Source organism: Callionymus lyra, chromosome 5, assembly GCF_982586985.1.
Source record: "Callionymus lyra chromosome 5, fCalLyr1.hap1.1, whole genome shotgun sequence".
Classification (NCBI taxonomy): Eukaryota; Metazoa; Chordata; class Actinopteri; order Syngnathiformes; family Callionymidae; genus Callionymus; species Callionymus lyra.
In genome coordinates this window covers 12227196-12250325 of record NC_141822.1, presented here as the reverse complement: position 1 = coordinate 12250325, position 23130 = coordinate 12227196, and the positions used below count along the sequence as shown (strand labels likewise).

The 23130-nt window shown below is 42.5% G+C and overlaps 2 protein-coding genes across 2 annotated transcripts in view; one reads left to right on the top strand and one right to left on the bottom strand.

The window, feature by feature from the left end:
* Positions 1-924: 924 nt before the first annotated feature.
* On the top strand, positions 925-7103 carry LOC148079411 (uncharacterized). Its single transcript, XM_087790962.1, has 9 exons — positions 925-1086; positions 1157-1280; positions 3068-3142; positions 4717-4785; positions 4927-4962; positions 5205-5272; positions 5345-5472; positions 6413-6599; positions 6720-7103. The coding sequence occupies exons 2-9, from the start codon at positions 1183-1185 to the stop codon at positions 6914-6916; spliced, it is 858 nt and encodes a 285-aa protein (XP_087647088.1). The 5' UTR covers positions 925-1086; positions 1157-1182; the 3' UTR covers positions 6917-7103.
* Positions 7104-7882: 779 nt separating this feature from the next.
* The window catches only part of dnah2 (dynein, axonemal, heavy chain 2), a 46902-nt gene continuing 31654 nt past the window's right edge, over positions 7883-23130 (bottom strand). The window contains 34 exon segments of the mRNA XM_087790961.1: positions 7883-7954; positions 8656-8829; positions 9333-9483; positions 9540-9608; positions 9674-9850; positions 9998-10112; positions 11452-11603; positions 11711-11762; positions 11853-12056; positions 12120-12301; positions 13249-13431; positions 13550-13740; positions 14334-14517; positions 14582-14730; positions 15356-15539; positions 15541-15609; positions 15611-15743; positions 15809-16008; positions 16064-16208; positions 16814-16947; positions 17580-17728; positions 17993-18143; positions 18335-18401; positions 18470-18618; positions 18693-18815; positions 19006-19170; positions 20095-20211; positions 20270-20439; positions 20499-20640; positions 21652-21768; positions 21829-22039; positions 22105-22244; positions 22309-22441; positions 22507-22646. Of these exon segments, the coding sequence (XP_087647087.1) occupies positions 8675-8829; positions 9333-9483; positions 9540-9608; positions 9674-9850; positions 9998-10112; positions 11452-11603; positions 11711-11762; positions 11853-12056; positions 12120-12301; positions 13249-13431; positions 13550-13740; positions 14334-14517; positions 14582-14730; positions 15356-15539; positions 15541-15609; positions 15611-15743; positions 15809-16008; positions 16064-16208; positions 16814-16947; positions 17580-17728; positions 17993-18143; positions 18335-18401; positions 18470-18618; positions 18693-18815; positions 19006-19170; positions 20095-20211; positions 20270-20439; positions 20499-20640; positions 21652-21768; positions 21829-22039; positions 22105-22244; positions 22309-22441; positions 22507-22646 (4803 nt within the window). The 3' untranslated portion in view covers positions 7883-7954; positions 8656-8674.

Sequence of the window (23130 nt, the reverse complement as noted above, 5' to 3'; positions counted from 1 at the left end):
TAATAATCAGTGTAAACCGTTATTATTAAAAGCAAAAACGAGAATTACTGGGAAGTTAATAATAATAATTCATTTTATTTATGAAGATGCCTTTCACAACACTAGGACTCAATACAAAAAGATTAAAAACAACAACACAAAAGTGAAGAGCTACGTTAGGAGAAATATGAAGTTAAAAAGTTTTTTTTTTAAAGAAACTACAAAACATGGGAACTATAAACAAGAGTCACAGTGAATAAGCCAGTTTTTAAATGTGTGTTTTTAGCTGAGTTTCATCTCAAGTACGTAATGTGTTTCGCGTCAAATCAAGTGCAGAAGTCTGTCCGTCATCTATTTCAAGAAAAAAAGGACTTTATTATCGCCAACATTCCACTGGGGATTACAGTCTATAGCAAATTTGTTTTGTATTTGCATCGCATTATAAAGAATGAAAAACATCCCACTGTTTATACAATGAGTCCCCCTTGGAGGTATAGATTTCTGGGATCGATGACACGCGGTGACAAACCTTGATACTTGACCAATCACAGCAGAAATATTTTGAGTTTCAGCTCATTCTTTTAATTGTTGGAGGCAAAAGGGAAGCAGATGACAATTCAATTATATCAATTTAAAATTCAAACAATATTTATTGCATATTTATTTGGATAATTCCCAGAAATGAAGGTGCTTTTCGGTCATTTTAAGCTCATTATCCGACTGAACTTTCTCTCATTTCTGCTCCCTACTCTCTCTTCAACACATTTAAAATCAAGATTATTTTCTTGAGGTACTTATACACTCAGTATAACATACCGGTTTAAAACAACACATTTAAAACAAGTGTTTAATAATACTTGACCAATATAAAAACACCAAATGTGTGCTTAAGCTAGTAGGAAATAGGTCTGTGGAAGAAGTAGCTAACATGCTAATGCTGCTATCAAAGACAAATTAAATTAAACAATAATAATTTTGTCTTTGTTATGATTTCCCTTTTATGTTCTTTAACGGCATTGATGTGCAACAAGAAAGAGCATGTTTTGTCTATAAATATAAGTGTGGACGTGAACTGACAAATATATTTTCGGCGACTTTATCTTTAAGGTTCGTATCCAACGGTTCCTACGGTTCTGATGACGTGTTATTTGTCTGCGACTGTTTTCTTCTCTCGCAGGAATCTGAGCTTCGTTCCACGACAGGATGATCTTCGGCAAAAAGAAATCGGACACAAAAATCCAAGTGGAAACTAAAATTAAAGTGGAAACTAAAATGAAAGCGGATGAAGAAAAGAGCATAAAGTAGGTCATTTTAAGACCCTGGTTATATGATATAAAATAGATCCAAATGATAAAACTACGCCTATTTAATTACAATTAAGAATAACTGAGTTGTTTTTCCGCTGTGGCTCAACAAAGGGCCTTTCAGGCTAATTACACCTAAGCTAGCTTGACATTTTCTGTTAGAGATGTACGCGGGAATAAACGTCGATCACAAAAATAGAAGAGAATTAACAAACAAACACAGAATCTTGAAGACAAACAGCAACAAAGAGTACAGAAGTTATCCTGAGGCCAATCAGGCTAACTTTAGCATGACGGGTGAAAAAACAAGAACAAGTGCAAGATGACACAATCTAATTTTAAAGAACATAGATCAAATAAATATAAGAAAGACAAAGGATACAAAGATTAACATGTAATATCATATTTTCTCTCCACTCCTCCCCCAAACTCAGAATTAAACAACACAATCTTAAGTTTAAAGAACATAGATTAAAGAGAAATAACAAAGACAAAGGATACAAAGATTAACATGTAGTATCATATTTTCTCTCCACTCCTCCCCCAAACTCAGAATTAAACAACACAATCTTAAGTTTAAAGAACATAGATTAAAGAGAAATAACAAAGACAAAGGATACAAAGATTAACATGTAGTATCATATTTTCTCTCCACTCCTCCCCCAAACTCAGAATTAAACAACACAATCTTAAGTTTAAAGAACATAGATTAAAGAGAAATAACAAAGACAAAGGATACAAAGATTAACATGTAATATCATATTTTCTCTCCACTCCTCCCCCAAACTCAGAATTAAACAACACAATCTTAAGTTTAAAGAACATAGATCAAAGAGAAATAACAAAGACAAAGGATACAAAGATTAACATGTAGTATCATATTTTCTCTCCACTCCTCCCCCAAACTCAGAATTAAACAACACAATCTTAAGTTTAAAGAACATAGATCAAAGAGAAATAACAAAGACAAAGGATACAAAGATTAACATGTAGTATCATATTTTCTCTCCACTCCTCACCCAAACTCAGAATTAAACGGTCGAATAGAACGAGGAATGAGTCCCTGAGTCTCTTAGTGTTGCATTATGGGAAGGAGATGTTTCGTGATGAAACAGAGACACTTCTCTTGAGCTATAAAAAACACCTATGTTTTAAAAGTATCGCTCTGATAACACTTTTATGGATTTTACCTTTTACATTTTTGTTTTTGTGTCTTTAGTTCCAGAACTCTGGAAGTACACAAAGGCCATAAGAATATTGAATGGTTGAATTTAACATTTCAAAAGTTTTCCTTACTCATTCATTTGTTAGTTTGGCTGTATTCTAAATAATTGAATTTAAAACATTGAATATTTTCAAAATTAATTTATTTTCATTTTATTTAAATAATAATTCATACTTTTTTTTTTCAAATTGAATTTTTTTTTTTTTAATTTGTAGCCTTTTACATTCAATATAAAAATAATAATAATAGAAACACCAGACGATACCAAAAGACAGCCAAAGCTGGCACTGAAATACTTCTATAGAGAACTCTTTATTACCCCAAATATTTGTTACAAAAATAACATTTTTTTTCTGTTACCTGGGAATTTAACATTAATTTCATTACCTTATAACCTTCACTTGTGACTTGAGTTATTTACGTTGTGTTGAACAGTTCAAAAAAGAAAGTTGTCGTGACAGATCGTGCTCTTTCATTTGTTCATCACTTCATTTATTGAGTAAATGAAAGTTCAAAGTTCAAACCACGACACTAACCTCATGTCTGTCTCGTCCTCCAGTCCGCTGGGATGCAGCTGTATGGTGTTGCTGCTTCCTGTCTACGCTCTGCTGAGCTGTGTGGTCATCTGGATGATGTAAGTCTCTCACCCTCTCCACTCACCCTCTCCACTCACCCTCTCCACTCACCCTCTCCACTCACCCTCTCCACTCACCCTCTCCACTCACCCTCACCACTCACCCTCTCCACTCACCCTCTCCACTCACCCTCTCGACTCACCCTCATCACTCACCCTCTCCACTCACCCTCTCCACTCACCCTCATCACTCACCCTCTCCACTCACCCTCTCCACTCACCCTCTCCACTCACCCTCTCCACTCACCCTCTCCACTCACCCTCTCGACTCACCCTCTCCACTCACCCTCTCCACTCACCCTCTCGACTCACCCTCTCCACTCACCCTCTCCACTCACCCTCTCCACTCACCCTCTCCACTCACCCTCTCGACTCACCCTCTCCACTCACCCTCTCCACTCACCCTCTCCACTCACCCTCTCCACTCACCCTCTCCACTCACCCTCTCCACTCACCCTCTCGACTCACCCTCTCCACTCACCCTCTCCACTCACCCTCTCCACTCACCCTCTCGACTCACCCTCTCGACTCACCCTCTCCACTCACCCTCTCCACTCACCCTCTCGACTCACCCTCTCGACTCACCCTCTCCACTCACCCTCTCCACTCACCCTCTCCACTCACCCTCTCCACTCACCCTCTCGACTCACCCTCTCGACTCAGCCTCTCCACTCACCCTCTCGACTCACCCTCTCCACTCACCCTCTCGACTCACCCTCTCGACTCACCCTCTCCACTCACCCTCTCCACTCACCCTCTCGACTCACCCTCTCCACTCACCCTCTCCACTCACCCTCTCCACTCACCCTCTCGACTCACCCTCTCGACTCACCCTCTCGACTCACCCTCTCCACTCACCCTCTCGACTCACCCTCTCCACTCACCCTCTCGACTCACCCTCTCGACTCACCCTCTCCACTCACCCTCTCGACTCACCCACTCCACTCACCCTCTCCACTCACCCTCTCGACTCACCCTCTCGACTCACCCTCTCCACTCAGCCTCTCGACTCACCCTCTCGACTCACCCTCTCCACTCACCCTCTCGACTCACCCTCTCCACTCACCCTCTCCACTCACCCTCTCGACTCACCCTCTCGACTAACCCTCTCCACTCACCCTCTCCACTCACCCTCTCCACTCACCCTCTCGACTCACCCTCTCGACTCACCCTCTCCACTCACCCTCTCCACTCACCCTCTCGACTCACCCTCTCGACTCACCCTCTCCACTCACCCTCTCGACTCACCCTCTCCACTCACCCTCTCGACTCACCCTCTCGACTAACCCTCTCCACTCACCCTCTCCACTCACCCTCTCGACTCACCCTCTCGACTCACCCTCTCCACTCACCCTCTCCACTCACCCTCTCCACTCACCCTCTCCACTCACCCTCTCCACTCACCCTCTCCACTCACCCTCTCCACTCACCCTCTCGACTCACCCTCTCCACTCACCCTCTCCACTCACCCTCTCCACTCACCCTCTCCACTCACCCTCTCCACTCACCCTCTCCACTCACCCTCTCCACTCACCCTCTCGACTCACCCTCTCGACTCACCCTCTGCTCCACAGCGCCGTCGTCAGCACCTCGACCCGAGTGTGCGGAAGTCTGGTCCCCAAGACCGGATGTCTGCTGGACTCGTATGAACTTTTCCTGTTTGATATACTTTTTTTTTTTTTAAACATTTGAAGTTGAACTCTGACCTCATGAGTCTGTTGCTCACGAGAGGAACGTTGTTGTTCATATCGTGGATCGGCTTCTAACATCCGTTTGTTCCTCAGAAAAAAGAACTTCGACTGCCAGTGGCGCTTCCTCAGGTGTGTGTCACATGACAGGTGTGGGAGAAGAAAAGATGGCAAAAAGTCTAAAATTATAAAAAAAAGACCATTTTGAAATTTTGAAATCCAAGCAAGAAGATCTGAGAACTAACCTCTAAAATGATGTGTTTTAACATCATTTAAACTTTCAAGGACACTCCTCCACCTCCATCTTTTCTTTAATGGAACCAACTGGTTGTCATGGTGTTGCAGCTTCCATTGACCCACATGTTCCTCCTCAGCATCTCAGGAAGCCTCCCTCAGACCAGCGGCCTCTTCAGAGTGGTCATCAGCCTGCTCACGTTTCTGGGTAAAAAGGGCAAAAGTTTCCGTCGCAATGGTGCGAAGAAAAAAGGACCAAACGTCTCGTTTCTTGTTCCAGCGTATTCCATCGGCCTGCTGCGGTTCCTGCAGCTGAGAAGCCGACTGACCAACCCACGTCTGAACGTCCTGAACCTGGTCTTCTACTGGCTCAGCTGCTACGGAATGACACTCAGCACAAACTTCTCCGTAAGTTATTCATGGATACTTCCTGTGAGAGCTAGGGCTGGGTATAAAAAAAAATCCATTACATGTGGAAGATGACGAGCCGGTGCATCGTACACGCATCACGACCTAAAACTCCATCAGAAGCCACTTGACAAGGTATGACGTGTGCTAACGTTAGCTTCTGATAACAACAATTGAAACTGAGAGAAACACTGACTTTTAAAAAGTGATAGTTCGCACAAAATTATAATTTTCTACTCACCCCCATGTCGACTAAAAGTTGGGATTATTTTCAGAGTAATCTGCTCCTTTTTGGAGTTGTAGACAATTATGTTTGTTCATTTTAATGTAGCGACTGGAGCTCAGTTGTCTTCGTCTTCATCTTCGTCCAAAAAGACACGTTTAAAAAAACGCTCGTCTGTAATGAAGCCTCGACATGAATTGTTCTGGAGAAAAAGGCTATATATTTGTACATAATTATTACATTATTTAACCTAAAGGACTGAGATCTTCCGCTAAAAACAAGTAAGTAAGTAAGTAAGTAAGTAATATTTATTTATATAGCGCTTTTCGAGACCAGGGTCACAAAGCGCTTAAACAAACAAAACAATACTCAAAAAAGTACATACTTTAAAGATCAAGATAATACTGAGAACAACACAGGAGTTCGAGAAATTCAAGGAAAAGCCTGAACAAATAGAAACGTCTTAAGATGTTTCTTAAAGGAGTCAGTAGATCCATCAAGCTTATAATATAAATGTATTAGGTTTATGTTAGAACAGTTCCTCACGTCGAGGCTTCAATACAAGATGGACGTTACAGACGAGCAGTTTGGATGTATTTGGATGTATGTCTTTTTGAATGAAGAAGAGTGCTCTGGTCGCTACACTAGCATGAACAAACATTTTTGACCGTAGAGAAAAGGTTCTACTGACTGATCTCTGGTGGCTTCACTCTGCAGGGGAGAGTGCAGGCGAACGGGCTGGACGTCCGTGGAGCAGGCGTCATCATCTGCTCCTGCTTTGGAATCTTCTCCACGCTCACCCAGAGCTACAGCAGCTTCTACGCCAACCGGTGCTACAAGGACACGTTCGTGAGGAAGGCCATCATCGCCATGCTGGGCGTCTGGTACTCGCTCTTGCCCTTCAGTATCCTTCCCAGATGTTACAGATGTGTCTCCATCTCCTCCTCCTCCTTCCTCCTCTCCTCTCTCAACCTCTCTGTACAAACGTTCCATCGTTTTTTCTTCCTAAACCGAGGAACTACAGCCAGATGGCCCAGAACCGGAGGCTCCGAAATCGAGGAAGTGTTGTTCGAGTGTGAATTCATGTTCATCCTTTTCCTGTTCATCTGCATGCACACCTGTGCCTTCTGGCACTGCAACTTCCACGTCAACTGCACGCCCGGCCTGCGTCAAACCAAGAAGCTTCCGGCTGGAAGGAACAAACTCATAGCCATAATCTAGAACTTCATCCTCGAACACCCACGACTGCACCTGTGGATTCATTCGACACATTCACAGCCAGCAGCAAACAACGGACACAAAAGTAGCTTAAAACACACACATGCGCACACACACACACACACACACACACACACACACACACACACACACACACACACACACACACACACACACACACACACACACACACACACACACACACACACACACACACACACACACACACACACACACACACACACACACACACACACACACACACACACACACACACACACACACACACACACACACACACACACACCCTCTTTCTCTTTCCTCTGCTGTCGTCCCAGACGAGAAGATGAACGTATAGTTTGAGTCGTTGTCCTCTGGTTCACCTCAGCAGTACCGTCCTCAGCAGACTTAAAATAAAAAAACTCAGTTCACTTTCACAACCAGACTTTTTTTTTTGAAGCATCGCTTTCATAAAGTTGGTTCCAAACAGAACCAAACGGTTCTTTTTCATTCCAGATCAATGGAGGACTCGTTGTGTCGTCGATACAGTGTGTCTTCCATCCACCGACGATTCGCCAAAATACTTGTTACAACTTCTGTGTTTATTTGTAAGAAAAAGACAACATTTTTCTGTTTCTACCATATTGATCATATTATCAATAAAAGGTTCTATTTCCATACGTAAGGCGAACGATAAGAATTCTAAAACAGAAAACAGAAATGAAAACAAAAACACTTGAATAGATGACGCTTTAGAATGATCTCATCGACGGGTTTCCTGTGTTGACATTTATTTACATGAAATATAAAATCATCGTCACACATTGGAGCGAATGTTTTGTGTAAAAGTATTGTTTTTGTTTGGAGTAAAAAAAAAGGTTTTGGGAAACATCCCAGCATGCATTGCAGCATTAGCCCTGCTGGTCTTTGTGAGGGATAATTATTTGTGGTGACATCATCATCTCTGGTGTCTGTCCATCAATCAACCCATGACTGTTACCGGCTCGTGAGCGCCACCATGCGGAGCTCTTCCTGCTTCAACTAATGTGAACAGAAATACACGATTACAAACTAACATACACAAATGTGAACACAAATACACAAATTTGAACACAAATACACGATTACAAACTAACATACATAAATGGGAACACAAATACACAAATGTGAACACAAATACACGATTACAAACTAACATACAAAAATGGGAACACAAATACACAAATTTGAACACAAATACACGATTACAAACTAACATACACAAATGTGAACACAAATACTCAAATGTGAACACAAATACACGATTACAAACTAATGTACACAAATACACAAATGTGAACACAAATACACGATTACAAACTAACATACACAAATGTGAACACAAATACTCAAATTTGAACACAAATACACGATTACAAACTAACATACACAAATGGGAACACAAATACACAAATGTGAACACAAATACACGATTACAAACTAACATACAAAAATGGGAACAAATACACAAATGTGAAGAGAAATACACAAATGTGAACACAAATACACGATTACAAACTAACATACACAAATGGGAACAGAAATACACAAATTTAAACTAACATACAACAATGGGAAGACAAATACACAAATGTGAACACAAATATACGATTACAAACTAACAAACAAAAATGTGAACAGAAATACACAAATGTGAACAGAAATAGACAAATGTGAACACAAATACACAAATGTGAACACACCCGTGTCGCCTGCAGACCTTCAGTCCTCCAGACTCAGCAGGAGAGCGGCTCCTCTCTTCACCCAGTGATCCGGGCTCATAGCTCCGGACTTCAGATCCACTGACACCACGAACGAGTCTCTGTCTGCTGACCCCGAACGCAGCGGGCAGTAGAAGCACGGACACATGTAGACGCCTGACAGCAGAGGAGGAGGTGAAAGAGTGATGAGAAAGGAGGAGAAAAATGTGAAAATGCAACAAGAAAAAAGGAGAAATTGAATTAAAAGAAAAAAAATAAGCAGAGAAAACGATTTTAAAAATGAATAGAAACAAGTGAAAAAGAAATAAAACAATTAAAAGGATGAATAGAATGGGGGAAAAAATATGAAAAAGGGGAAAGTTTAAAAAGGGAGGAAAATTAAAAATAGGTTAAATGAAAAGAGAAAATAAGAGAGGAGTCTTGAGGGATAAATAAATAAAAAATGATGATAATTAAAGAGGGAACAAAATCTAAAAGAAAAGTGAAAGGAAATATAAAAGAAAGGAGGAGCGGGAAAAGTGGAAGAAAGAGAAAAAGTAGGTAAAAGGAAAATAAATATGGAGTAAAAATAAGGAAAAGAAGTGCTGGGGGGTGGGGGAGGGGTGATCAAAAACGACAAAGGAGAAGAGAAAGTCGAAGTCGTCCAGAAGGGCTCTCACTCTTGGGGGTCTTCTTGCGGTTGTCCGAGGGTCTGAAGTGGACGGGGGGCATCGGGCAGAACATCTGCAGCGGCTCCGCCTCCACCAGACTGCAGCTCTTCCTGTCCCACGCTGCCCCCTGTAGGTACAGGCCGCGCACCAACACGCCCTCCTGTGGAGACACGAGTGACGTCAGAGTCGACCTCTGAGCTCTCGGAGCGTCGTCACCTCCGGAGGCTGCACCGGCTCGTCCTCGCTCCCCACGCTGAACTCCCAGGTCAGCGAGTCCACGGGTTTCTGTCCAGAACACAGAGAGTCAAGCATGGTTGGCGACACACACACTCACCTGTGCGTGTTCTCACGTTGTGTTGTCGAGCGTGCGACTGCAGGGCGGCGCTCAGCAGGGCTCGCGGGTGGATGAACCCCGACAACCAGAACATCACCGGTGGACTCGTGGTCTCGGCCCAGCGGGCCAGCTGGTCCACTCTCTGGCCCAGGTCTGCGGTCCACTGGGCCAGAGGCTTCAGTGACGGGTACACCTGTACACACACACACATAACAGTCAAAGACAAAGTGTGTGTAGGTTTGCATGATATGTGTGTGTGTGTGTGTGTGTGTGTGTGTGTGTGTGTGTGTGTGTGTGTGTGTGTGTGTGTGTGTGTGTGTGTGTGTGTGTGTGTGTGTACCTTCCCCCACAGTGGTGGAACTTTGTGATCATGGATACAGTTGAAAATCTCCTCCAAGCTCGGTGACATCACAACAGCACCTGTAATTCCTTTCTCCAGTTGTTCCAGGGTTGACCTGACACACACACACACACACACACGCATGTTTCAACAACGCAAATGGGAACACAAATACACAAATGTGAACACAATTACACAATTACAAACTAACATACACAAATGTGAACACATATACACAAATGGGAACACAAATACACAAATGTGAACATAATTACACAATTACAAACTAACATACACAAATGTGAACACATATACACAAATGGGAACACAAATACACAAATGTGAACACAAATACACGATTACAAACTAACATACACAAATGGGAACACAAATACACAAATGGGAACACAAATATACGATTACAAACTAACATACACAAATGTGAACACATATACACAAATGGGAACACAAATACACAAATGTGAACACAAATACACGATTACAAACTAACATACACAAATGGGAACACAAATACACAAATGGGAACACAAATATACGATTACAAACTAACATACACAAATGTGAACACATATACACAAATGGGAACACAAATACACAAATGTGAACACAAATACACGATTATGAACTAACATACACAAATGGGAACACAAATACACAAATGGGAACACAAATATACGATTACGAACTAACATACACAAATGGGAACACATATACACAAATGGGAACACAAATACACAAATGTGAACACAAATACACGATTACGAACTAACATACACAAATGGGAACACAAATACACAAATGTGAACACAAATACACGATTACAAACTAACATACACAAATGGGAACACATATACACAAATGGGAACACAAATACACAAATGTGAACACAAATACACGATTACAAACCAACATACACAAATGTGAACACATATACACAAATGGGAACACAAATACACAAATGTGAACACAAATACACGATTACAAACTAACATACACAAATGGGAACACAAATACACAAATGGGAACACAAATATACGATTACAAACTAACATACACAAATGTGAACACATATACACAAATGGGAACACAAATACACAAATGTGAACACAAATACACGATTATGAACTAACATACACAAATGGGAACACAAATATACGATTACGAACTAACATACACAAATGGGAACACATATACACAAATGGGAACACAAATACACAAATGTGAACACAAATACACAAATGTGAACACAAATACACGATTACGAACTAACATACACAAATGGGAACACAAATACACGATTACGAACTAACATACACAAATGTTGACTCACATGCACACGTATGGACTGACACAAACACATACTCACACACATTTAGACCCACATGCACACAAAAAAAGACTTTTCTCCCATCATGCTTCACAACAACACGTACGTGACCGTCTGCAGCAGCTGGTTGTATCTCTGGATCTCCTGCAGAAGAACCACCTCTAGAGGAGAACTTTGGTTCTGGAGGACGGAGCTCACGGACTCCTCCTGGATCGGTGAAGGAATCATGGAGCGCAGATCCAGGAGCAGCTCCAGCACCTGCAGACACACCTTCACCTCAATCATCGGCCTTCTCTCGCTCCCTCTCAGAGAACTCAGATGATCAAAAACCTCCCAAAGTATGACTGACCCAGATGATCACTCACCTTCAGTTCTCTGCTGGTTCTGGTTCTTGCTTGGTTCCCTGCAGTGGTGGGTCTGAGTCCTCCAGTGGTGGGTCTGAGTCCTCCAGTGGTGGGTCTGAGTCCTCCGGTGGTGGGTCTGAGTCCTCCGGTCATGGGTCTGGACGGGTCCACCTGGAGGACCTGTGGCTGCAGGGACACCAGGCTGGCGAAGAGCGTCCTGCTCTCCTCCATTCGTCTTCTTATCTCAGCGTTCGGATGTTGACCGAAGACTTCCGGCGGCTCCGTGGCGGGCCAGCTGCTGATGTAGTCCAAGTACGAGGACTTGGCGCCGTCACGGGGGACGTGGTATGAGGGCTCTGACGACAGCCTGTCAATCAAGCGGAGTCACGGTGAGACAAGAGGAGAGACTTCAAGAGAGTCAGTGAGTTACCTGTGGAGCGGCTGCTGGACCACGTCGTCGCAGAAGCTCTCGTTGATGTACGTCGTTAACAAGCGTCCGTCCCACTCGTCGGTCACATGACCGCCGTAGTTGATGCCGATGAGGGACCTGAGGGCCTCCAGGGGCGTCTCCTCGTACTGGTCCAGGTACACGCCCAGAAGATTCTGGCTCACCTGCGTCGACATGTTGTTATTATGGAAGTAAATCAGAGCCACCAGAACATTGAATGGTTGAATTGATGTTGACATGTTTTCATATTAAATATTTTGCTTTTTTACAGAGTTTGATATTCTAATTTCATAATTAAAAAAATATGCAATTATTTTCATTTTGTAGCTTTATAAATAAAAATAAAAAAGTTAATATATAAGTACGAACATTTTTACATTTAATTTAAAAGGCTAGGAATTAAAAAATATTTAATCTTTCCAGATGTTTTCGCTGTTGTGGTAGAACATTCCTCAACTGAAGCTTAACTAATATTTGTAAATGATGGTTTATTATCTTCTCACTGAAGTTATATTCAGGAAAAAATTGAATTATTGTAATAACAATACAAAACTATGTTTAAAAAAACAATTCAATTTAATAATTAAAAAACGATTTTAATGCTTGAAAAACAACTTATTGAATTTAAAATGATAAAATGATAAAATGATAAAATGATAAAATGATAAAATAACAAATATTTAATTTAGAAAATCTATTTTTTTTAATTATTGGAAATAAACTTTATGTGTAAAAAGAAAAAAAAAATGTCAGAAAAAATCCAAACATTTTTTAACCCTTATCTCCGCGTTAACTCTTGTTTTCAGGGCCTTTGGGTCACCTTGACCCTGAGATAACACAAGGGTTAAATTCAATTATCAAAAAAAACGAATTCAACCTTTCCATTAAGGAACGATTGAATTGAATTATTTAAAACAATTATTAAACGATTACAAAAACAAAACTTTTAAATTAATAATTAATTAAATTGTTCATTATTCTGACGACACTGACATACTTTCATATTCTAGACCAGATCCTGATGTTCAGTCACACAAACGACTTGAAAATAAGCTCGAAACAAGATTCTAAACAGTGTGTAGTTTTCACTCTCCAGACCCCAGAGTGTCACCTCAAAGTCCGAAGAGTTGAAGCTGTAGCTGACGTTCCAGCCCAGCTGCAGGAACTTCCTCCTCTCCAGCAGGACGCAGTGGAAGAAGCAGAGGGAGAAGAGCAGCTTCTTGTAGACGTTGCTTCTGCTGAACTGAGCCTCGTCCACCTGCTGGTACAGATGCCTCATGTTGGCCTTCACGCCCTGGAACACAGCAGAGGAACATCAGACCTGGACTCACACAGATGCTCTTCAGTCGCCGACATCCAGAGAAGAGGATCGTAGAGGAAGAGACGGTGAGAGAGTTTAGAGGTCAAGTCACCTGCAGGGGCTCACAGGTCATCTTGACCCCGGCCTGCAGGAGGGTGAGGGGGAACTCCTGATGTGGTGAAGAACTGAGCCACAGTCTGAAGTCTGGGTGCGGCTCCTCGACCTCCAGCTGCTCCACCACTTTGTCCAGCTCTGGCATCCAGGAGAGCGAGAGGTGGCAGTCGGCCAGATAGACCCAGTCGCCTGCGGGTCGACGGTTATGGAAGTTTATCAGTGACGTCAGAGTATATTTTTGGTTGAAAATCAACATTTCAAATTTGATCTCGTTTTTATTCAATTTATTGTCTAAAAAAAAAGTTCATAAAAAGTTGTTTTTATTTTTATTGAATAATTGAATTAAATAATTTCTATATTTAAAGGTTGATTTAATTTTTAATCATTAAAAGTTAATAAAAATAGTAATATTTTCTTTTTTTTTCACATAGTTTGACATTTTAATTCTAATAATTCAATAGAAGTTTTTGTAAATGAAATATGTTTTATTTCGTAGTCTTTTAAATTCAAAATAAAAATGTTAGTATAATCGTGCCACCACACAATACTAAAAGAGTAGCAAGGGACTATTACACCAACAAATAATTAAATGGAATTTAAATGGCAATTATTTAAAAAATGAGGGATTTAGATCTTTTTTTTTTCAACTATGTGGAAATTCATTCAATTTAAAATATTATTTTTAAATATACTTATTATGTATATAGTCTATATATTTTTCAATATCCAAATGATATTATTACAAAGAAATGACAGTAATATAGTCCCATAGACTCTCATACCATTTTTAACTCCCTCCTCGATCAGCTTCTTGGCGACCCCAGCTTGACCTCTTCCGAGCGAGAGAGCCTGGAAGCGTCCCCTCATGCCCGAGGACCGGACCAGCTGCTGCAGGGGTCCTGCAGGGTCCACTCCAGGAGCCAGGATGAAGATAAGAGGAGAGATGCTGGAGGATTCTTCCACCACCTGAGGAACGACAGAAACACTGACCCTCAGCACTCCTCAGGAGAACCTCCTCTTCACGACTCACCGTCTTTAGGTCCAGGACCGGCGGCTCCACGAAGCGAGCGCCGAGGTTGTTGGCGATGAACGTGGAGACGCAGGAGGAGACGCGGTCAAGACGGAGACAGCGGACGATCAACATCTTCTGGAAGTCGTTACAGTTGTTCTCCCAGGCGGCTGAGAAGAGACACAGTTGGTGAGGAGGTTGTTTCTTTATGGGAGTACGTCAGAAGATTGAATGGTTTGATTTAACATTTAAAATGTTGAAACTGTTTTTGTTAATAGAATAAAAAATGGAATGTTTTCAAAATTAATCTTTACACCTATAGTTTTATATAAAATTTTAATATTCCAAAATAAATGTTCTAAATTCAATATTTTTCTGTTGGTAGCCATTTAAATTGAATATAAAAATGTTGGTATAATAGTGTCAACAGACAACAGACGACTTCGTCACATGTTTGGCTGATAGTTCAAAAAATTAGCTCTTTTAGTTTTGTTTAATGAAAATATTAAACTGACATTTTTATATTGAAATTAAAAATGCTATGAATGATGGATTATTTAATTTTTGGAATTAGAATATCTATATAACTATATATGTAATAATACTTTAATGATTTAATTGAATTATTATTATTTTAAACCTTTCAAAATACAAATGATTTAATTCAACCCTTCGAAAAAGAATGCGATGCCTAATGTCAATTAAAAACTAAAAACACTATCTAGCCATTTAATTTCAACTACTCAATATTGTGACGACAGTGATCTACTTCACAGTCCTTCATGTGGTCCACACCTGGCAGAGGAGTCTTCTCCGGCTCAGCACTGGTGAACCAGACGTTCCACTCGCGTTGGTCCATCTCGAACGAGGCCACGATGCCGTGGAAGTTCGGGAGTTTGTCGAGCTCCGTGATGTGGTCCCAGCTGGAGGCGGAGAGCCAATGGCTGCACGGGTTGTCCATCCGGGCCTCCTTGTCCAGACACTTGCGGAGAAGAACAGCTTATGTTCTTGACGAGCGATCGCAGTGGAACCAGGGATGACTGGAAAGTTCCTCACCAGCCCTCCTCTCAGGAAGAAGGTGTACTCCTCCATGTTGAGTTTCCCAGAAGCCTCCAGGAGTTTAACACACATCTGGAAGCTGAAGAGAAGTGTGTGGCTGTGAAACAAGCCACGACACACACACCTGTACACACACACAAAAAGTTAAAAAACAGAGAAGACATTCACTCACATAAGTAAACCACTGACTTGTAAACAGCGTAGGTGTGGAAGTTGTTGATGTTATTGAGTCTCTCCTCCAGCTTCTGACTGCGAGCGCTTCTCTCCACGCTCTGGACCAACAGCCGGACGTAGGCGTCCAGCGAGAACTGGTACGAGGCGCCGAGGAGCCTCAGGTCGCTGACCACGCAGAAGAGGACGGAGGCTCGGCGAGCGCAGGGACGGTACTCCTGCCGCAGAAGACCAGCTGAATACAAACAAACCGTCAACGGCGCCTCATCTCACCTCTCGAGCCGAGTCGATCTCCTTCTCCGTCCGCAGGCTGCTTTCCAGCGTCTCCTCCGCCTCAGACGCCGTCGCTCTGGAGGAGCTGAGGTTCTCCGACAGATGCTCGTCGTCCAGCAGCGAACCGCTCGCCTCGTTCAGCAGCCTGGAGATCGTGTGAAAGTATATCAGTGCCATCGGAATATTGAGTGGTTGAATTAAAAATGTTAAAACTTTGATTTATTTTAATTAAAAATTAATTTAGAATAGTATTGAACATTTTAAAATACAATTTCATTTCCTTATTTTAATAATTTAAATTCGTAGCCTTTTAAATTCAAAATAGAAATATTGTTATAATATTACCACAACACAATACCAAAAGAGTTACTAAGTACTTAAACTTTCATCCAATCATATGATGCGCAGGCGATCACATGACAATGTAGAAGCACTGGCGTGTCAATTCGTGAAGCGATTTCGCCCATTTTCAACAATTGCTATTTAAATAACTGAAAAATTACAAAGAACAGTTTATATTTAAAAAAATTCAATATAACAATAATAGAAACTCTATTTTTGAATAATCGGATTTATAATATACATTTTTAAATGATATTATTAAGAATTGTTAAATGCTTAAAATTGTACAGAAATTCAATTAAAAAAAAGTGTTAATATTTAAAATGTCACTTTCAATCATTCAATATTCTGATGTTATTGATACTCTTCAATAAGTTGTCCCAGTATTGAACTCTGTGCTGGACCCACCTGAGGTTCTGGTCCTCCAGCTCCAGCAGGTTTCTCTTGTCCGAGGAAATGCTGCTCATGAGAGAGTCTTTCTGCTCCTCCAGCTCAGGACGTTCTTTCCTCACCATGATGCCCAACAGTTGATCCTCCAGACCCTGTGGACACACACACGTTTACACACACATGTACACACACATGTACACGAACATGTACACGAACATGTACACACACATGTAGTTTAAGTCTTTTTGGCCTTACTAGTGAAGGTCCCAACATGTTTACTAGAACACCTATTGGATTAAACTAATTCACTATTAAACATATTGGGACAAACTAGTTCACTAGTAAGAAAATTGAATCAAAATAGTTCACTGGTAAATCTATTGGATTAAACTAGTTCAATAATAAAGGCAAAATGTGAACTAGTTATCTAGTGAGCATACTAGACACCACTAGTTAAGTAGTAAGTGTTTCAGTCTTCACTATTTAACTAGTTTAATCCGATGTGTGTACAAGTCAACTAGAAACAACAAGGCAGTTACTAGTTTACTTGTAAACATGTCAGGATCAACTAGTTCATTAGTAGGCCAAAAATACTTCTATTTTACTACCAAGTATGCTTGCCTTCACTAGTTAACTAAGTACTTTTTAAAATTAACTAATAACATAAAACTGCAAGACTAGTTCAACTAGTGAACTAGTGTGTGTGTTTTTAACTTGTAATATCAAGGATATGGAATAAATCCTCACTAAGAGAACCACAACATGACTGAGCACCAACACACACCTGCTCTGTGACAGTAAAGTTGACAATGGTGGTCTTGGTGGAGATCTCGGGGGGGAAGTGAGGGTTGGACAGTTTAGTGGCGATGTAGAGCCGGAACTCAGGATGATAGTCCACGTCCTTGTCCGCCAGTCTCAGCAGCAGCCGCCCCCCTGCAGCACACACACACACACACACACACACACACACACACACACACACACACACACACACACACACACACACACACACACACACACACACACACACACACACACACACACACACACACACACACACACACACACACACACACACACACACACACACACACACACACACACACACACACACACACACACACACACACACACACACACACACAGTTCAGGATGTTGTTGTGAATCTTAACTCAACGTCTCATGTTTGTGTCGAACCGATCTGAGTCAGGGACTTGTTGAGAACCGGGCCGAGCGACGGGTCCAGCTCTTCCTGGATGTTTTGGAGCAACACGGGAGTCCCAGACTGGATGGCATTTTCCAGAATTCTCAGGTAGTCCGGCATCTGGAAGTCCACCACCTGCAGACCCTGAGGAGACCAGAAGCAAGACAGTTTGAAATGATCTACATCCATAACCCTCAGACAGACACAGACTCTATGTCGACCTTCAGATGTTGACCTCTGACCGGTGACTGAGTGGTCACTGATCTAGCTCTTTAGTCCAGGATGCTTGAACGTCAGAAAACATGAACTTCTGAATAAAACATCTGGACACTCACTCTGCTCATTTCCATTCTCTTGATCCACCTCACAGCCTGACCTTGAGGATCCACCATCAGCGGCCACCTTGAAAAAAGAGTCAGACTTCAGTCGACGCCTCCTCTGACATCAGAGAGGGAGATCTTGATGCTGACCCTGGTCCTCGTTTGACGATGACTCTGTTCTCCACGGAGAAGGCGTCTGAGGGGAGTCCCTGCTCGCTCCCGTCCCTCACAGAGGGGGGCTCGGACAGGAAGTCGGCGAACGTGAATCCGGGCGAGAAAGGAATTCCCGAATCCCGCATCTGAAGACGTAAACAACAAGAGTATGAGGAACAAGAACAGGATGATGAAGAACTCATATGAAGAAGTGTCTCACCTCATTGATCCAGCTGGAGAGCAGCTCGTCTCTGTGCGAGGACATGAAAGGACCCATGTAGGAGAGGAAGGAGGCAGCTAACACACAGTCTCCCACCAGAAACACCAGCTCCTCCTGCAGACCCTGAACACCCAGAGTAGACCCCAAAGATCACATCTTCACCTTCAGTGATTGTTTGTCGTGAAACCTTTGGAAAAACTGACTCGTGATCTAGAGACTTGACTGACAGACTTCAATCGGAGATGTTCCACTTCAAGTCACAGTGAGCAGACGTGTGTGTGTGTGTGTGTGTGTGTGTGTGTGTGTGTCTTACAGTGACTCTCTCCTCCCAACGGCCCGTCTCTCCAGCCAGTCCCGTCACCAGTTTGTCAGCACGGTCCAGCTTGACCTCCATGTCCTCGGACCTCTTCCTGAGGGTTTCCTTCTGGGCCAGCTTGTCCTCGTGCTTCTGTTTCAGCTGCTGCAGCTCGTCCCCCAACTGAGGATCCACCACAACACACATCATCATCAGCGCACTTCAGGAAGTACACAACACAAAGAGGTGATGGATGACTGTGAGGGACTTGATTTATGTTTTCATATAACAGTTTCAAAAGCTCTCAGGGATTGAGACTGACTCAGAGTCTGACTGATGATAGTTTTTGATGAACACATGAATTATGCACACACACACGCACACACACGCACACGCACACGCACACGCACTCGCACACACACAAACACACACTGGCAAATACACACAAATATAAAGCCTAACAAGAACACATGCAGGTTAAGACTCAGACAGACTTCACAAACACACTTGTAACTTTAAAGTAGGGCAAACATATACACAAACACACACATACAAGTCACCTCGGGGTAATAAACAAACATGTACACACAAAAACTGTCACACATTCTAGTCACCTTGAGATAGTACAAAACATGTACACACAAAAGCACGCACATACTAGTTACCTAGAGATAATGCACAATGTACACACAAAAACTGCCACACATACTAGTCACCTCAAGATAGTACAAAACATGTACACACGCAAACACACACAAACACATACGCACATACTAGTCACCTAACAAAGTCTGGCCCTGCAGAACTTGAATAAATATACGTTCCCAAGAGAGTTGACTTGATCAAACACTGATTGATCTGTGACTTCACGTCTCTATTTCTGACCAACACTGAGTCTGGTTCTGCTCAAGGTTTCTGCCTTCTAAAAGGAAGTTTTTCATGACCACTGTCACGCTGTGTGAGTCAGTCATTGTTGAGTTGCTGGGATCTGTTTTTCTATTCTCCAATATAGTCTTACTTCAACTGTAATATGTCTTGAGATAACTTTGTTGTAATTTGACGCTTTAAATCAAATTCAATTCAATTTAACCCAAAAGTTTTCATCACCTTCTGAAGTGCATTCTGGGATTCACTCAGCTCTGCTTGTTTCTCTGCCAGCTGAGCCAAGGCTGCACTCAACTGGGCCTGTTTGGGTTTCACTGCCCGGTAGATGTTCCCGTAGGCCTGAAGGACACACATGGGTTAGAGAGCCTGACTGTAGGAGGTCAGATCTTAGCTTTACCTCGATGGCTCTGACCCACATGCAGAGTGACTTGGCAGCCAGTGAGACATGTCCCATCTTCTCCGGGTCAAACTCTGGACTCCTGCAGAAGGACGCGATCTTCTTCATCACCTTGTCTGAGATACTGTCCTTGTCAAAGTGTACCAGTGTTCTGATGAAGCTGGCGTCACCTGAGAGACGTGAAGATAAGATGTTTCCTACAACTCTTTTGTTTTACACATTAACTCACCCAACTGTCTCTTGGCCTCCGTCCACGTGGCCTCCTTCTCCAGAAGAGTCATGACGGCCTGCATCACCGTCTCCACCATGGCAGGAGGACGACCGTACGACTTGATCTCTGTCATGTCCGTCTTGTTCAGAGACTCCAGAGCCTGAAGATGAACATTTGATTTGATCATCCATGAATCTGTCTGTCTTTTCACCCATCAATCCATCCGTCCGTCCGTCTATCCATCCATCTATTTGTTTATTCAATCATCCATCAATCTATTAATCCATCCATCCAGTCACCCATCAATCTGTCAGCCCACCCATCTGTTTATCCATCCATCTATTCAATCATCCATCCATCCATTTATGTATCCATCTGTCCGTCTATCTGTCTGACCATCCAATCATTCATCTGTCTGACCATCACTCCACTTGTATGTCTATCCATCCATCAATCCATTTAATTATCCTTCTATCAATCTGTCTTCTCTCCATCCATCCATTTTTCAATTCGTCCATCCATCCATCTATCCATCTGTCTACAACCGTACATTTGTCACTCAGTCTGTCCATTTATCGATTGGTTTGACCATCTAATCATTCATCCATCCAATTATTTGTCCATCTAGTCAACCATCTAATCGTCCATCCATCTATTCGACCATCCAGTCGTCTATCCATCTAACCATTTGTCAAAGAAACTATTCGTCTATCATTCAATCCAATCATCCATCCAACCATCCATAAATCCATTCAAATACAAAAGTGGGAAAAAGATTTTACTGATATATACATCTGTCTATCTCGTCTTCCATCCAAACATCAAAGTGAGAAAAGGTTTTTGACTGATAGACCCGAAAGAGTTTGAGTTGTACTAGTTGTCCTGTATATGCCCATAAAGTGAGTGTGTGGGTTGTGAATGTTGTGGACAGCGCAGGGCCTCAACATCCAAGAACACTCGCTGGCATCATCACGGAGAAGAATCTTTCAGCTTGTGTAATAAAGTACTTGCAGTGTCTCTGTGTGTGCTGGTGCTGACAGTGACAAACAATTCAGTGAGGATGGATTAAGGACAAACACTTAAACTCTAATACTAGGTGACTAGCCAAGTCTGAATTCTCCACACAAATCCCTGAAGAAGACCTGCGAAAACAAGCCTGTGGCTGATCTACCTTCTTAGCTTCCTCCAGTGCAGGCAGAGCCTCGTCCAGGTCTCTCTGAGCAGCGTCGGTCAGGACTTTACACTGCTGCTCCTCTGCCTGGAACTTCTGTGTGTCTGCTTTCACAGCCTGGACACGCAAGTACAACACTTGTATTCAGTGTCACCATGATGTCTGCGACTGTCTCACCTTCTGCTGCTTGTCTGTCTCCATCTTCTGCTGCACCATGGCAGACAGGTACTTGTCACACTCCAGCTGGACCTGGGCCACCTGCCTCCGCGCCTCCTCCAGCTCCACAGACATGACGTCCACCTTCTCTCTGGTGTCGCTGATCTTCAGGAGTCCAGTCCGAAGTTTGTTCAGCTGCTTCTCCAGCTCGTGTTGCTTCTCTGCCAGAAGTCTTCAAAGACAAACCACATCAGCCGACATCATCTCAGCAGCTCCTTGTGAATCTTCACTCCCTACTTCTGGTATCCTGACAACAGCTTCAGGTAGTCAGTGTGTGTCACATAGTTGTGCGTCCTCAGCACGATGTTGGTCCTCTGGGAGAGCAGAGCGACGGACTCGTGTGTGCTCACAAACAATCCAGCCATCTTGTCCCGGATCTGGAACACGGACCATCGCGATTAACCTACAACACTTTGATCTCACACATGTGTCACTTCTCACTCCTTCAGCTGAGCCCAGATCCAGTCCGTCCAAGTGCTTCTCTGCCACCTCCAGCATGGCTTCTCTGGGCCACTCTCGGAACCAGCTGACGGTGGTGCAGTTGAGTAGTGAAGGAAACTGAAGGACACGCCTTCTGTTGAAGTTCATGACAGTATATTTACAGTTCTGTGACCTTCTCTCTCCGCTCATGGGTCCTACCTGAAGGTTTCTCCGACTGGGCTCAGACACAGAACCACATGGAGGTTGTTCCTGACTCGATCCTTCAGGTATCTGAACAAAGAGTCTGGCGTCTCTGGAATGTTTTCCCTCCTGGCTGAAGCTGACAGACTGCTGCTGATCTGATTTATCAACAACCAGCAATAAATAGTGAGAAATGATCTTCTCTTGGCTCTTCACACAACCCTGACACACCATGAGGATCTAAACACTTGAGGGTGCTACCCATGGACTTCAGTTCAGCTTTTAATTCTGTTCTCCCTAACAAGCTAACCCTGAAGCTTCATCACCTTTTAAATTAACTATTTCACTTCATTCTCTAGCTTTTTTATTTTTGAGTTTTTATGTACTTAATGCTGGACTCATCCATCATCCTTCCCTTTCTCCTTCAACTTCTCATATAGACATTCATCCATCCCCCCATCTATCCACCTTCTTCCCATACATTAATTCCTCACTACATAATTCTCCCCCATCCCTGTTTATTAATCATCCATCTATCCATCCATCCATCATCTAATTGTGTCCTCCAGTTCTGTCATTTGATCATTTGCTTGTATGTCTTCAACCTTTTTTTATACTGTAAACTATGAAAATTCTCATCAG